This window comes from Neophocaena asiaeorientalis, unplaced genomic scaffold, assembly GCF_003031525.2.
Source record: "Neophocaena asiaeorientalis asiaeorientalis breed wild unplaced genomic scaffold, Neophocaena_asiaeorientalis_V1.1 scaffold461, whole genome shotgun sequence".
In the NCBI taxonomy this organism is placed as follows: domain Eukaryota; kingdom Metazoa; phylum Chordata; class Mammalia; order Artiodactyla; family Phocoenidae; genus Neophocaena; species Neophocaena asiaeorientalis.
The window spans coordinates 683123-695859 of NW_020173230.1; the positions used below are offsets into that span (position 1 = coordinate 683123).

The 12737-nt window shown below is 44.3% G+C and overlaps 1 protein-coding gene across 1 annotated transcript; it reads right to left on the reverse strand.

The window, feature by feature from the left end:
- Positions 1–632: 632 nt before the first annotated feature.
- Positions 633–3463, reverse strand: OCM2 (oncomodulin 2). Its single transcript, XM_024745441.1, has 4 exons — positions 3321–3463; positions 2623–2755; positions 2080–2189; positions 633–658 (listed from the first exon to the last, which is right to left on the reverse strand). Exons 1-4 carry the CDS (start codon positions 3379–3381, stop codon positions 633–635), a joined length of 330 nt encoding a protein of 109 aa, XP_024601209.1. The 5' UTR covers positions 3382–3463.
- Between the last annotated feature and the right edge of the window lie 9274 nt (positions 3464–12737).

Below are 12737 nucleotides of genomic sequence, written 5' to 3' on the forward strand. Positions count from 1 at the left end.
GTTTCTGATAGCTTGTTTTTCTAAGAAAAAAAAAAAGCTTCAAAATATGTCTGCCTGTCTCAACCAGCATAGCAAGTCTCCTTAGCTTTAGGGCCAAGGTAGCCTTGCACTTTTTCCTGTCTTGTACTATTTGCTTTAACTTAAATCTCACTTATGGCAATCTAACACCCAGTAGGAGAAAACACATAAGCAAGCATGACTTTCTGCTGGCTAAAATCTCTCCATAGACATTTCAGACTCAGATAAATCGCTGAGAAAACCCTAGCCTGACGCCCGGTAAGACCAGAATTCTTCCTAAAAGTCTTCGGTCTCCAAACTACTTTCATCCCTCTACCTCTCGGAGGAAAAAAAACCACACCCACACATCAGCAGATGATGAGAAAGGTGTCTTTATTGGATGATTTTTTTAAAAGGCATTTTTTGTCTGCTGAGGATCTTACAGGAGTCATCAGGGCATACCCACCACCAAAAAGTCACGGATGACTGTCTAATGACCTCACTAAAACAATGGGCAAATTGCAGAAGCATTTCGGGGGAAATTAATAAATAAATTAGGGGGAGGATGCGGGGTGTCCCAGTTCCTGGGGCTTTGGAGGCCTTCCAGCTGATTCTATCTCCATAGTCTGGGCCCTTTAAGAATGTACCATTTCCTGGAATTCTAGAACAGAAGAGGTGAGAACAGGGTCAGCCAGGATGGCTTGGTACTTTACAGACTTGCTATGGCCAATGAGAGTTCTGAAGAGGAAAGGGAACGAAGCAGATTATCAGATGATGGGCATGGCCCCCTCCAAGGGCACAAAAGGAAGAAAAGGTGTCACTGCCCACCGGTCCTGACACTCTGCAGCATTCCATCTTCCTGCCTAATCTAACAAACATCTTTAGCTTTTCGATAGAGCTCCTTGTGTTAGAATTTGCCAACCCAGTTATTTCTCTCTGACAATGAGTGAATTCAGTATAGTGGCCCATCACAATCTGTGCTCACTCGGCCTTTTGTCTGGTCAATTCAGGACAGAAATGGGAGGTTTTCTTTTTCTATTAAGTAGCTATGTATTGCATATTTAGGAAACATTTAATAGAGCGGGACTTTGAACTAACTTTTCTTTACTGAACCCTAACCTTACCCCCCAAATTTATATTACTAAAAGATAATAATAATAAGGTGTGGATGCTACAGACTGAAATTGAAAACTGGGTATTTGCTTTATATTTATCGGTAAGCTTTGCTTATTTGGAAGTCTTTCATGGTTAGGTTTAAATAAATCAACTTTCCCTTGCCTAAGTTATTTTTCTGACCTATCTATACAAGGTGCGTTAAGTCCCATGTAGTAAGTTATAGTGGTATCATCTTGGATAGATTTTTAAAATGAGGGTCTAAAGTAGCAGTTTTACATTTTAATTAGTACCACCATAAGAACCACATGTAAGCTCTCCTGAGCTGACATGCACAAAGTAGGTGAAAATCATGTAAACAACATGACAAAATCAGATAAACATAATCCTACAGCCATGCAGTTATGCTAAAATTTGAATATAAGGCTCTGCATACAGAAGACTGCATAAGTGATGGTTGATTTATTTGTTCTCTAATATTTCGGGCTACTGCCAATAAAATGTATTTATTTAAACCCTTGAAAGCTAAGAGGCTTGTCCTACTCAAGTCAGTAGACCCTTTACTATGAGACATACTTGAGAATGTCAGTCCTTCCCTTATTCAGAGAGACTCACATTCCACTGGTGGAGATTCCTTACATTATTTTCAGGGTGCATTAGGGTGTCTGGCAAATAATTGGCCAGGAAAGTAGCTAGTATCCTGGTCAGGTGAAGAGTATTTTCTGGTTCATAGACAGTGACCAGTGGGACCAGCTTCTATGGTACATCCCCAGGCATCATGCCAGAGTCTTGACATACATCATTTGCATCCTCACTTTAGTTCTATTTTGCAGATGAGAAGACTGAGGCTCAGCAAGTTTAAGAAAGGGGGATTTTAACCCATATCTGTCTGATCTCGTGGCCTAAGCTCCCTGCCCCGGATGCTGCCTGAGCTAAAGTCTCTTATGCCGTGTACAGGTGTGAACATACCATCAGCCCCAATTTTCCCGTCTCCATCATTATCTGCAGCCGCCATCAAGGACTTGGTTTCTGACTCGGTCAGTTCTCTAGCACCACTCTCAAACTTCTGGAGGAAAAACCTACAGGATAATAAAGATTGAGGGGACTGTGTTGAAAACCCACACACATTTCTATGCTTACCCCTTCCTCTTGAAGCAAACCGTCTGTTCCAACAGTTGCAATGATCAGTCAAGATCTTAGCAGGCAAAGGTTTCCTTCATTGTAGAGACTAACGGTGGGCATTTTGTTTTAAAACATCTTTCCAGGATTTTGTTATAAGTCCGTTTGCCCAAGAAAACCTCTAAGACTAATGAATTTTTGCACCCACAGTCTTTGGTGCCCGTGTTTAGTGTTTTGCGTGGGTAGATATGTGGTCCACCGACTCATGTTCTTCCCTTTCATGAGGATCTGCTCATGGCTGGACACTGAAGGATACTTAGGAGGCTGGCCCCACTACACCCCAGCCCCAGCTAGCAATGTTGGGGTGCCAGATGGGCTTAGGACAAAGCTTACTTCAGCTCTTCTTCATCCAGGTACCCACTCTGGTCGTTGTCTATGAAACGAAAAACGTCCTTCACCTGACTGGCTGACATCTTGGCGAGGCCCGATGTCTGGAAGAATTTTTGGGGTTCAAAAGTATCCGGGTCTGAAGAACAGAGAATGGGTTATTCTGATGCTCACTGGATTGCATTCTGTCTTTGGGCCGAAGTGCTGAAAACATAGGTTATTAAAAATACTACTTTTCATAATAGCATTGAGCTACAGGGACCGAGATTTTGAGTCAGCCAAGACTGGATGGCTTTGTGCTCTCATCTCCTTTCCCCTTCCCAGCTTTCCCTCTCCACTTGACTTTGTCCGTCTCCCCTTCTCTCGCCTCCTCTCCTCTGTGCCTCCCCCTGCTCTTTTTACTGGCTGTGTATCCAAGATGCCAGCATCACTGGTCTAGTTGGTGGGAGAAGTGCAATCATGGGATTCAAACAGGCTACGTGGCATCCACCGATTCCTTTTTTTCACATTTAGTAAGTTTCTTTCACCTTACAGAAATGTGATCGTATGTTCAGATCTCATATTTTTATCATTGTAGTTATCTAGTTAATAAGTTTTTCTCTGATCCCATGAATTTTCAGCAAAGTTCACATTTTAATTTTTGTAGCTTTTCGGGAGGTAGAGGTACATGAGAGAAACCCACCCCTGCCTTGTTTCCACTTTACCTTGGCACTCCTGCAGGGCTGCTGCAATGTCATCAGCACTAAGGACATCTGTGATGCTCATTTTCCACCTGTTCACACAGAATAAACAAGATGTGGTGAATGGCAAGCAGAAACATGCACGTCTAGGGGGACCACAACCCCCCCACCCCCAGGCCCACAGAAAATGCAAATTTGTTGAAAATTTTTAAAATGTGATAAGCATAGTATTGTATTAAGAGCTGGGACAGAATATCCAAATAAAAACCAAATATCAAGAAGATCACAGTCCCCTGTGTCTCAGTGCCCTCTCCTGAATGGAGTTAAAGATGAAATTTAAAAATACAACCTAAAGAACAATTCGATTCTGTTTTCTTGTAAAAATTATAATTACATCATCGACCACTTACATAGGCATCTACAAACCATTCAGAAGTAAACCATGTTACAAATGCAATAGCATTTTAACACACCAGCCAGAGAAATGCAGTGTTGCAAATTCCATCTAGGGAAGGATAGAGCTTGGGCTGCTTGCAGACTTTATATGGAAGGGTTGCTATCTGTCCTGAAGGATGGGAATCAGAGACATCAAAAAACCCATTTACCAGAGATCAAAATCCATCCATGTGTCAACTCCATGGGAAAAGAGAATCTGAGCACAGCATGCACCAACCTAATATGAATGCGTGTAAGAAAGAAGAGTCTGGGGTCTGGTAGGTCCACCAGCTACTCACCGTTTTAGATTTTCCTCTAAGAAGAATCAGGGAAAAGAGTTGAAAGAGCCAAAAAAAAAAAAAAAAACAGATGCGGTTTTGCTGCCTTACTGACCTACCTTATATAGGACTGAAAAAGCGATAGTAAGAACCTCTCATATTTCCTTTTCAAGGATCAGGTGGAGGTAGCTCAGATGTCTTGCTTTACTAATTAAACCTCTTTTTTTTTTCTATTTATATCTCAAGGGAATGTGGGTGGGAACAGCCAATTTTCAAAAACAAACCTCAACAAGCCTTAAGGAAGGTTTGGATTCTGCAAACCAACCCTGCTGGCAAAGTGTAAAGGCACCAGAGGCCTGGTAAAGAGGAGACAGTGGTTGAAGTGAGGTAAACACATCTGGGGGTGCTCTGTAAACTGAAAAAGGCCCCCCAGATGTTAGAAGCTGCTGCCAGAGGCAGGTCTGTGGTCAGCCTCTGAAACTGTGGACACGTGAGGCCGACCTCAGTCTGGCCCGACAGACTCGAAGTCAGTGTCACATGGATACGAAGGACTTGTCCAGCCCAGGGGATGGCACTGGTTAGATGACTTTCCAAAAAAGTCTTGACTTTGGTTTTTCTCAACTATATCTTTTTTTAATTATTATTAAAGTATAGCTGACTTACAATGTTGTGCTAATTTCTGCTGAACAGCAAAGTGATTCAGTTATACACATCCATACATTCTTTTTTAAAATATTCTTTTCCATCATGGTTTATCATAGGATACTGAATCTAGTTCTCTGTGCCACACGGTAGGACCTTGTCGGTTATCCATTCTACATATAAAAGCTTACATCTGCTCATCCCAACCTCCCACTCCATCCCTCCCCCTGCCTCCTCCCCCTTGGCAACCATAAGTCTGTTCTCTATGTCCGTGATCCTGTTTCTGTTTTGTGGATAGGTTCATTTGTGTCATATTTTAGATTCCACATATAAATGATATCTATGGCATTTGTCTTTCTCTTTCTGACTTAGTATGATAATCTCTAGTTGCATCCATGTTGCTCTCAGCTGTATCTTAAATTACACACCCTAAAAAGGCAAAAAGGAGGAAAACAACCAACCATTCCCAACCCCATAGGTAAAATTTGCAGAAAATATATGAGGCCGGGACTTGGGACCTCATGATTTGTTTTTGTTGGTTTGTTTTTACTTTCAGCAAACATTTATAGAGTCTCTGTGGCCATCACTGTGCTAGACTCTTTTTTTAAATTTGTGGTAAAAAAACACATAACATAAAATTTACCATCTTACCCATTTTTAAGTGTACACACCACATAGTAGCGGTAACTACATGTACATGGTTGGACAACAAATCTCTAGAACTTTTTCATCTGACAAAACCAATCTCTATACCCATTGAACAAGAAATCCCCATTTCCCCTCCCCGAGCCCCTGGCGACCACCATGCTACTTTCTGTCTCTAAGAGTTAGACTACTTTAGATGCCCCTTAGAAGTGGAATCGTGCAGTATTTGTCTTTCTGTGACTGGTTTCTTTCACTTAGCAAAATGCCCTCAATCTTCATCCGTGTGGTAGCATATGACAGGATTTCCTTCTTTTTTTGAGGCTGAATTCAAGTTTTTTAAAAGTCAAAACTGATCCCATGTTGCAAACAGAATTATTCAGTGATTTTTTTAGAGAAGGGCCTCAGATTCTTCCCCGGCGGGTACAACCTTGATAGCCATCTTCAGTTTGATCCCAGATATATTTCCCTACCCCCATCCCTGCTCTGTACTTTTGCTAGTGTCATCAATGAAAAGTTTCTCTCAGGAACATCTACAGCATTATTTTTGCATTTTATAAGGTTTTTATTTTTATTTTTTATTGAAATATAGTTGACTTACAATGTTGTGTTAGTTTCAGGTATATAGCAAAGTGATTCAGATTTATTTATATATATATATTCTTTTTCAGATTCTTTTCCCTTATAGATTATTATAAAATATTGAGTATAGTTACCTGTGCTATACAGTAGGTCCTTGTTGGTTATCTATTTCATATATAGTATTGTGTATATGTTAATCCCAAATGCCTAACTTATCCCTCCCCCCCTTTCCCCTTTGGTAACCATAAGTTGGTTTTCTGTGTCCCTACAGCATTTCTTAAATTACCAAACCTCAGGTCAGCACCATTTCTGTCTTGCCCACATGATGTTGCCCCAACGCCTAGCACATGCCTGACCTAGTTAGGTACTCGGAAATTATTTGATGAATAGATATATAAAAACAGCAAAAAAGAACTTGAAAACAAGATTACCAGCCAGCATCCACTTGCCCAGCCTTTAAAAAAAGTTTCTGAAAATAAGTCTCAAGAAATTAGGTTGCTGACATTAAGTTGCCATAGAAACTGGCCGAGTCCTTTCTTTCTGTGGAAAGGTTTACAACTGTCCACAGAGATAAAGACATTTTAAAAAATCTGCTCATTTAAATGAAAACAGTACATGGGTTAAACCAAGACACTTTAGATTTTCATGCTGTTTTTCTGATAGAAACTAAAGATAACAGAGAGAGACCCAGTAAACATGATGTCTGAATCAACAGTGTAACCAGGATTCTGACTTGAATTCCACCGTGTGCAATCTGGGGGTCAAAATGTTGACTCACACAGAAGGACAAACAGTCTGTGATTTCACTAATGTGAGGTCCCTGGAGGGGTCAAAATCATGGAGACAGAAAGTAGAAGGTGGGGGCCGGGGGGTGGGGTGGGGGAGGGGGAGAGGGAGTTAGTGTTTAATGAGGACAGAGATTCCATTTGGGAGGATGAAAAAGTTCTGGAGATGATGGTGGTGATGGTTGCACAACAGTGTGAGTGTACTTAAAGCCACAGAACTGTACACTTAAAGTGGTTAAAATGGTAATGTTTATGTTACGAGTATTTTACTGCAGTAAAAAATGTTGATTCAGGAATCTTCCTTATTTTGGCCACCAACTCACAACTGCTCCAGGGAAAGAGTAGAAAGAAGCTTTAGAGGTAGAAGACCTTAATTTGAGCCCAGATCTGTCCTTTATTAGTTGTGTAACTCTGGGTCCCAATTTCCTCTTGTGGGAAATAGGAGTAATTCAAGTGTCTGCTCCGTCAAGTTCCCTGCGTTCTTTTGAGGATCAAAGGACCAAGTGCAGGTCTGCAAGTGTCCAGAGAGGTCTCAGAGTCCCCTGTTGAATCCCACCCCTGTCCTGGGATTGCAAGAGTATTTCATTTGTGTATGCATTCCACTCGGTTGGTAGGGACTTCCCAGAGTGGAAGGAATGGATGCCTGGGTCAACTAGCAATGTCTGCAGTGGGGAAGCCCAGCAGCAGGGAGCAGGGAACTTGGCGAGTCTGGCCAGGCTGTGTATTTGGACTTTGCTACTGCCAAGGGCCCTGGACTCTGAGATCACACTTCTGTCTCAGATATTTGATGCTGTCCCCAGTCACCTGTTTCAATCCAAATCCCTGGTGTGCCTCTTAATCTTGCAGACTTCCTCTACTCTGAGCCCACACACCTGCTGATTGTGTAGCTCTGTGATGTCATCTTTCTAGCCACACTGGCCTGACCCATCTCCTGACCCACTGGCCTGTCCGAGATGTCATCACTGCTTATGCCCAATCCCAGCTGCCTTGCTGGTGACTAATTTCCCAGAAGTGTCTGAGGCTTTTTCAGTGTTTATGACGCTGTAGATAAAAGCACAGCTGACCTATTTCCATACTCTCTCAATGGATGTCACCTCCTAACATTTCTCAACTTCATCTTCTCTCCATGCCCCATTGTCACCACCCTAGTCCAAGCCACCATCATCTCTTTGGGGAATAATTGCAGTGAACTCCTAACTGGCCAAGCCTCATCCACTTGGGTTCCCCTTCCAACCTAACTGGGTGGACCTTTCTAAAAACCCACCTGTGTTAGTTTCCTAGGGCTGCTGTAACAGACTGAGTGACTTAAAATCTGTTGTCTCAAGTTCTGGAGGCCAGAAGCCCAAATCAAGGTGACAGCAGAGCCATGCTCCCTCTGAAAGGCTCTATGGGAGGTTCCGTCCCTGCCTCTTCCAGCTTCTGGTTTTGCTGGCAGTGCTCAGCATTCCTTGGCTTGTAGCTGCATCACTACAATCTCTGCCTCTATCATCACATGGCCATCTTCTCCCTTTGTGCCCTCTTCTTAGAGGGACACCAGTCATAATGGATTGTGTTCACCCTACTTTAGTATGACCTCATCTTAACTAATGATATCTGCAATGACCTTATTTCTAAATAAGGTCACATTTTGAGGCATGGGGATTAGGACTTCAGCATATCTTTTTTGCAGGGAGGGGACATGATTCAACCTATAACTTCAAGCACATGGCTCCCCATCCCTCTTTCCCGCCAAACCACAAGTCCTTCACTGGGTTCCACTTGCTTTTGAAATAGACAGAATTCCTTCCCATGGCCTTGACGGCCCTGCCTGATCTGTCCCCTGAGGACTTCTCCAGCCTCATCTCACACTGTCTCCCACTTCAGTCCCTCGAGTTACCTTTCTGCCATCCATGGCCTCTTTGTACTGTTGACTTTGCCTGAAAACTCTTCTCCTTCTTCTCGCCATAGATGTCTCATGCACAGCCTTTATATCTCTGCTCAAGTGTCACTTCTTCCAGGAAGCCTTCCTTGACTCCCAGACCAGGTCAGACCCCCCACTTCACAGGCAGTTGAACCACCATGCTTCTCTCTTATAGCAAAATCACAGCTGCACAGTCCCACTTGCTGTGATTGCTTGAATAGTGTCTCTCTGCCCACTGGCCGGTAAGACGCATGAGGGCACGGGCAGGGGCTGTGTTTGTTCAACTCTGTTTCCCCATGTGGACACAAATAAAGACCAACCAAATGAGAACATGCAAGGGCTATTTCTTCAGAGCATCCTGAGGCAAGGGAGTTGATCACCATCACTTGTGTTTGGCAGAGCCCCGAAGGCAGGCAGAGGAGCAGGAAAGCTTTATTTTATTTTATTTTTTATAAATTTATTTATTTATTTTTGGCCGCGTTGGGTCTTGGTTGCTGCACGCGGGCTTTCTCTAGTTGCAGCAAGCAGGGGCTGCTCTTTGTTGCCGTGCACGGGCTTCTCATTGTGGTGGCTTCTCTTGTTGCGGAGCATGGGTTCTAGGTGCGAGGGCTTCAGTAGTTGTGGCGCGTGGGCTCAGTAGTTGTGGCGCATGGGCTTAGTTGTTCCGCGGCATGTGGGATCTTCCCGGACCAGGGCTCGAACCCATGTCCCCCTCCATTGGCAGGTGGATTCTTAATCACCGCGCCACCAGGGAAGCCCAGGAAAGCTTTATAGTGGAAAACAAGGAAGGCTCAGATATGCTGTGGTAGGAGGCTGTCAGCGGGGAAGCCGGAGGCAGGCTAGTAGAAGCTGGACACCCTATGTGAGTATGTCAGGGAGTGTATTTGGCTTTCTCTGATTGGTCCTACGTTGGAAGCAGGAACAAAAATGAGGGGAGCTGTCAGTTATTAGTCACATCCCCATTGCTTTGGGCTGACGGTCACACGGGTTAGTCTGGCTTCCTGGATTACTTGCTGGAGACAATGTTCTGACTTCCTACACCTCTGACTTATGGGCTGGTTTCCTGGGTGGCGGGTCAGTGTTCTGACTTCCTACACCTCTGACTTATGGGCTGGTTTCCTGGGTGGCGGGTCAGTGTTCTGACTTCCTACAACTCTGACTTATGGGCTAGTTTCACCAGACTTATGGGCTGGTTTCCTGGGTGGTGGGTCAGAGTTCTGTTTTCACATGTGCTCTGACCATTGTCCATTTTTATTATTATTATTATTATTATTATTATTATTATTTTAGTGGTACGCGGCCCTCTCACTGCTGTGGCCTCTCCCATTGCAGAGCACAGGCTCCGGACGCGCAGGCTCAGTGGCCATGGCTCATGGGCCCAGCCGCTCCGCGGCATGTGGGATCTTCCCGGACCGGGGCACGAACCTGTGTCCCCTGCATCGGCAGGCGGACTCTCAACCACTGCACCACCAGGGAGGCCCTCCATTTTTACATTCAGTCTGTCACCAGCACCTTCCTTGTCACATTGTAAATATTCAATAAATACATTGGAACGAATGGACTTGAGCAGGTCTCTTATCCTGAGCCTCAATTTCCCCCTTTTATAGTGGAGATAATAATACAACTTACTCCATCTATAGGTTGTTGACAGGTAATCCATGTGAAGCACCTGGCATTGGGCCAGGCACTCAGTGAATGAGGAATAAATGGTGGCTGTTGTTGTTGCCGTTATTGCTGTTTTAAAACAAAGACATTCCAGGCGAAACTCATCCAAAGCACTAGAAAAGGACAGGACAGTAACTGGGGGTTAGGAGATCCTGAAGTGTTGATAATGTGTTGGTTCTTGATCTGGGTGCTGGTTACATGGGTGTGTTTACTTTATAGAAATGCATTGAGCACTTTTCTGTACCTGTGTTACTTCAATAGAAAGTTTACTTTTAAAAAGTGGTTACGGGACTTTCCCAGTGGCGCAGTGGTTAAGAATCCGCCTGCCAATGCAAGGGACATGGGTTCAGTCCCTGGTCCGGGAAGATGCCACATGCTGCAAGCAACTAAGCCACGAGCACAACTACTGAGCCTGCGGTCTAGAGCCCACAAGCCACAACTACTGAGCCCAGGTGCTGCAACTGATGAAGTCCATGTGCTCTAGGGCATGTGTGCTGCAACTACTGAGCCCAAGGGCTGCAACTACTGAAGCCCGTGCACCTAGAACCCCTGCTCCGCAACGAGAGAAGCCACCACATTAAGAAGCCCATGCAACAAAGGGTAGCCCCCGCTTGCCGCAACTAGAGAAAGCCCGTGTGCAGCAACGAAGACCCAATGCAGCCAAAAAAAAAAAAAAAAAAGTGGTTGCTACACCCTCAAGGTTGAGCAGAGAAGGACGGAGGGTCCTGCCCTGTGACTTTGGCCTTGAGGTGTGGTGAGTGGAAGAGGTGGGATCTGGCCAGCTGCAGCCTCTCTCTGTCCTCTGGGCTGAATGATCATGGGGTTCTGTGGACTTCCACCAGAGGAGACCCAGATGCTGAGCTGGGGTGCTGCCTATGTTCCTAGCAGGGCTGTGATGAGAGATGCTTAACCAGAACCAGGCTGTACCCTCTGAATGAGGAAAATTACCTCAGAGCTCAGAAAGAGAAGTTATCCTGGCCCTAAAGGGGATCAGAACATGCTGCCCAAAAATATGCCACTTGGACTACTTTGGGCTGAAGGCAATTGAGAAACAACAAATGCAAGAAGGGTTCTCTTCTCTGCCCTTATCTGCCTAAAGCAGGTTATAAATTTCCTGCAAGAAAAGTGGTTTTCCTGTACCAGGAAGGGGAGAGCAACTCATCACTGGAGGTGGAGAGTTGATGCCAGGATGAGTCTGCATAAACAGTCCTGTCTAAAAGAACCCTTATCTTCCGTTAGTTCCCCGTATATTTCCTAGTCACTTCCGCATGACCTCTCACCCCCAGAAGCCCAAACCTCTGTTCCTTTGTCTAGTCACTTCTCCAGAATTTATCATCCTTTGTTAAAATGATATGTAAGCCCCCAAGTTTAATTGCTTCTTTTTTTTTTAAACATCCTTATTGGAGTATAATTGCTTTACAATGGTGCATCAGTTTCTGCTTTATAACAAAGTGAATCAGTTATACATATGTCCCCATATCTCTTCCCTCTTGCATCTCCCTCCCTCCCACCCTCCCTATCCCACCCCTCTAGGTGGTCACAAAGCACCGAGTTGATCTCCCTGTGCTATGCGGCTGCTTCCCACTAGCTATCTGTTTTACATTTGGTAGTGTATATATGTCCATGCCACTCTCTCACTTTGTCCCAGCTAACCCTTCCCCCTCCCTGTATCCTCAAGTCCATTCTCTAGTAGGTCTGCATCTTCTTTCCTCTCAACTCCCATGCAGGTAAAATAAAATTGTACCTTTTCTCCTGTTAACCTGTCTTTTGTCAGTTTAATTCCCAGGCTCCATGAACTGAACCTAAGAGATTGGAGGAAAAGTTTTTTTCCTCCCTGACTGCTGCCTTCATCTCATCACTCAGTATTCTTTTTTCTTGAGAGCACTTACCATGGTCTGAAATTATCTGGTTTACTTCTTTGTTTGCTTGGAATCTGCTGAAAAGTAGGGGCTGTATGTGTGTCCTGTTCACCCTCAATCCTCAGGGCCTGGCACTTACTAGCACCAGAGGGCCCCCGCAGTGGAGAACAGAGGGCCTGGCCTCATCTGGGAGATGTGAGTAGTTGTAAGGTGGATCAGGTGGGAGTCTGAAGTCTTACTTAAACAGTGGCCAGTGTGGCTAAAAACATCCCTCATGCTTTGTCATTCCCCATCTAGTCTAAGGGAGTCTCCAACGTCTTGCAGGACTGTGGCAAATTTGAGGACATTAAGAGCTGAGATTCTTAAAGGTTGGTGATTAAATTCCAAGGCCCATGGGAAAGCAACTCCTGAGTGACAAGTTAGAAAACCTGAAAAAATCTGAATTTCAACATCTAGCTGATGCCTCTGTACAGTGATATGGGTGGAAATCTAGAGTTACCCACCTTTTCCCCTTGATAATTCACTTCAGACCCAGGGTCATGTGTGGGCTGGACCTGTTTCCTTAGGGGGAATTTCTTTTTTTTAAATTGAAGTAGAGTTGATTTACAATATTGTGTTAATTTCTACTATACAGCAAAGTAATTCAGTTATAC

What these genes read in the sequence shown, in the direction of transcription:
- OCM2 (XM_024745441.1), bottom strand. Translation starts at nt 3,381, where the DNA reads ATGAGCATCACAGATGTCCTTAGTGCTGATGACATTGCAGCAGCCCTG. An exon ending in AGCCCTGCAGGAGTGCCAAG is followed by an intron (nt 2,756 to 3,320) that starts GTAAAGTGGAAA and finishes TCTGTTCTTCAG; the next exon opens with ACCCGGATACTTTTGAACCC. An exon ending in CTGGATGAAGAAGAGCTGAA is followed by an intron (nt 2,190 to 2,622) that starts GTAAGCTTTGTC and finishes ATTATCCTGTAG; the next exon opens with GTTTTTCCTCCAGAAGTTTG.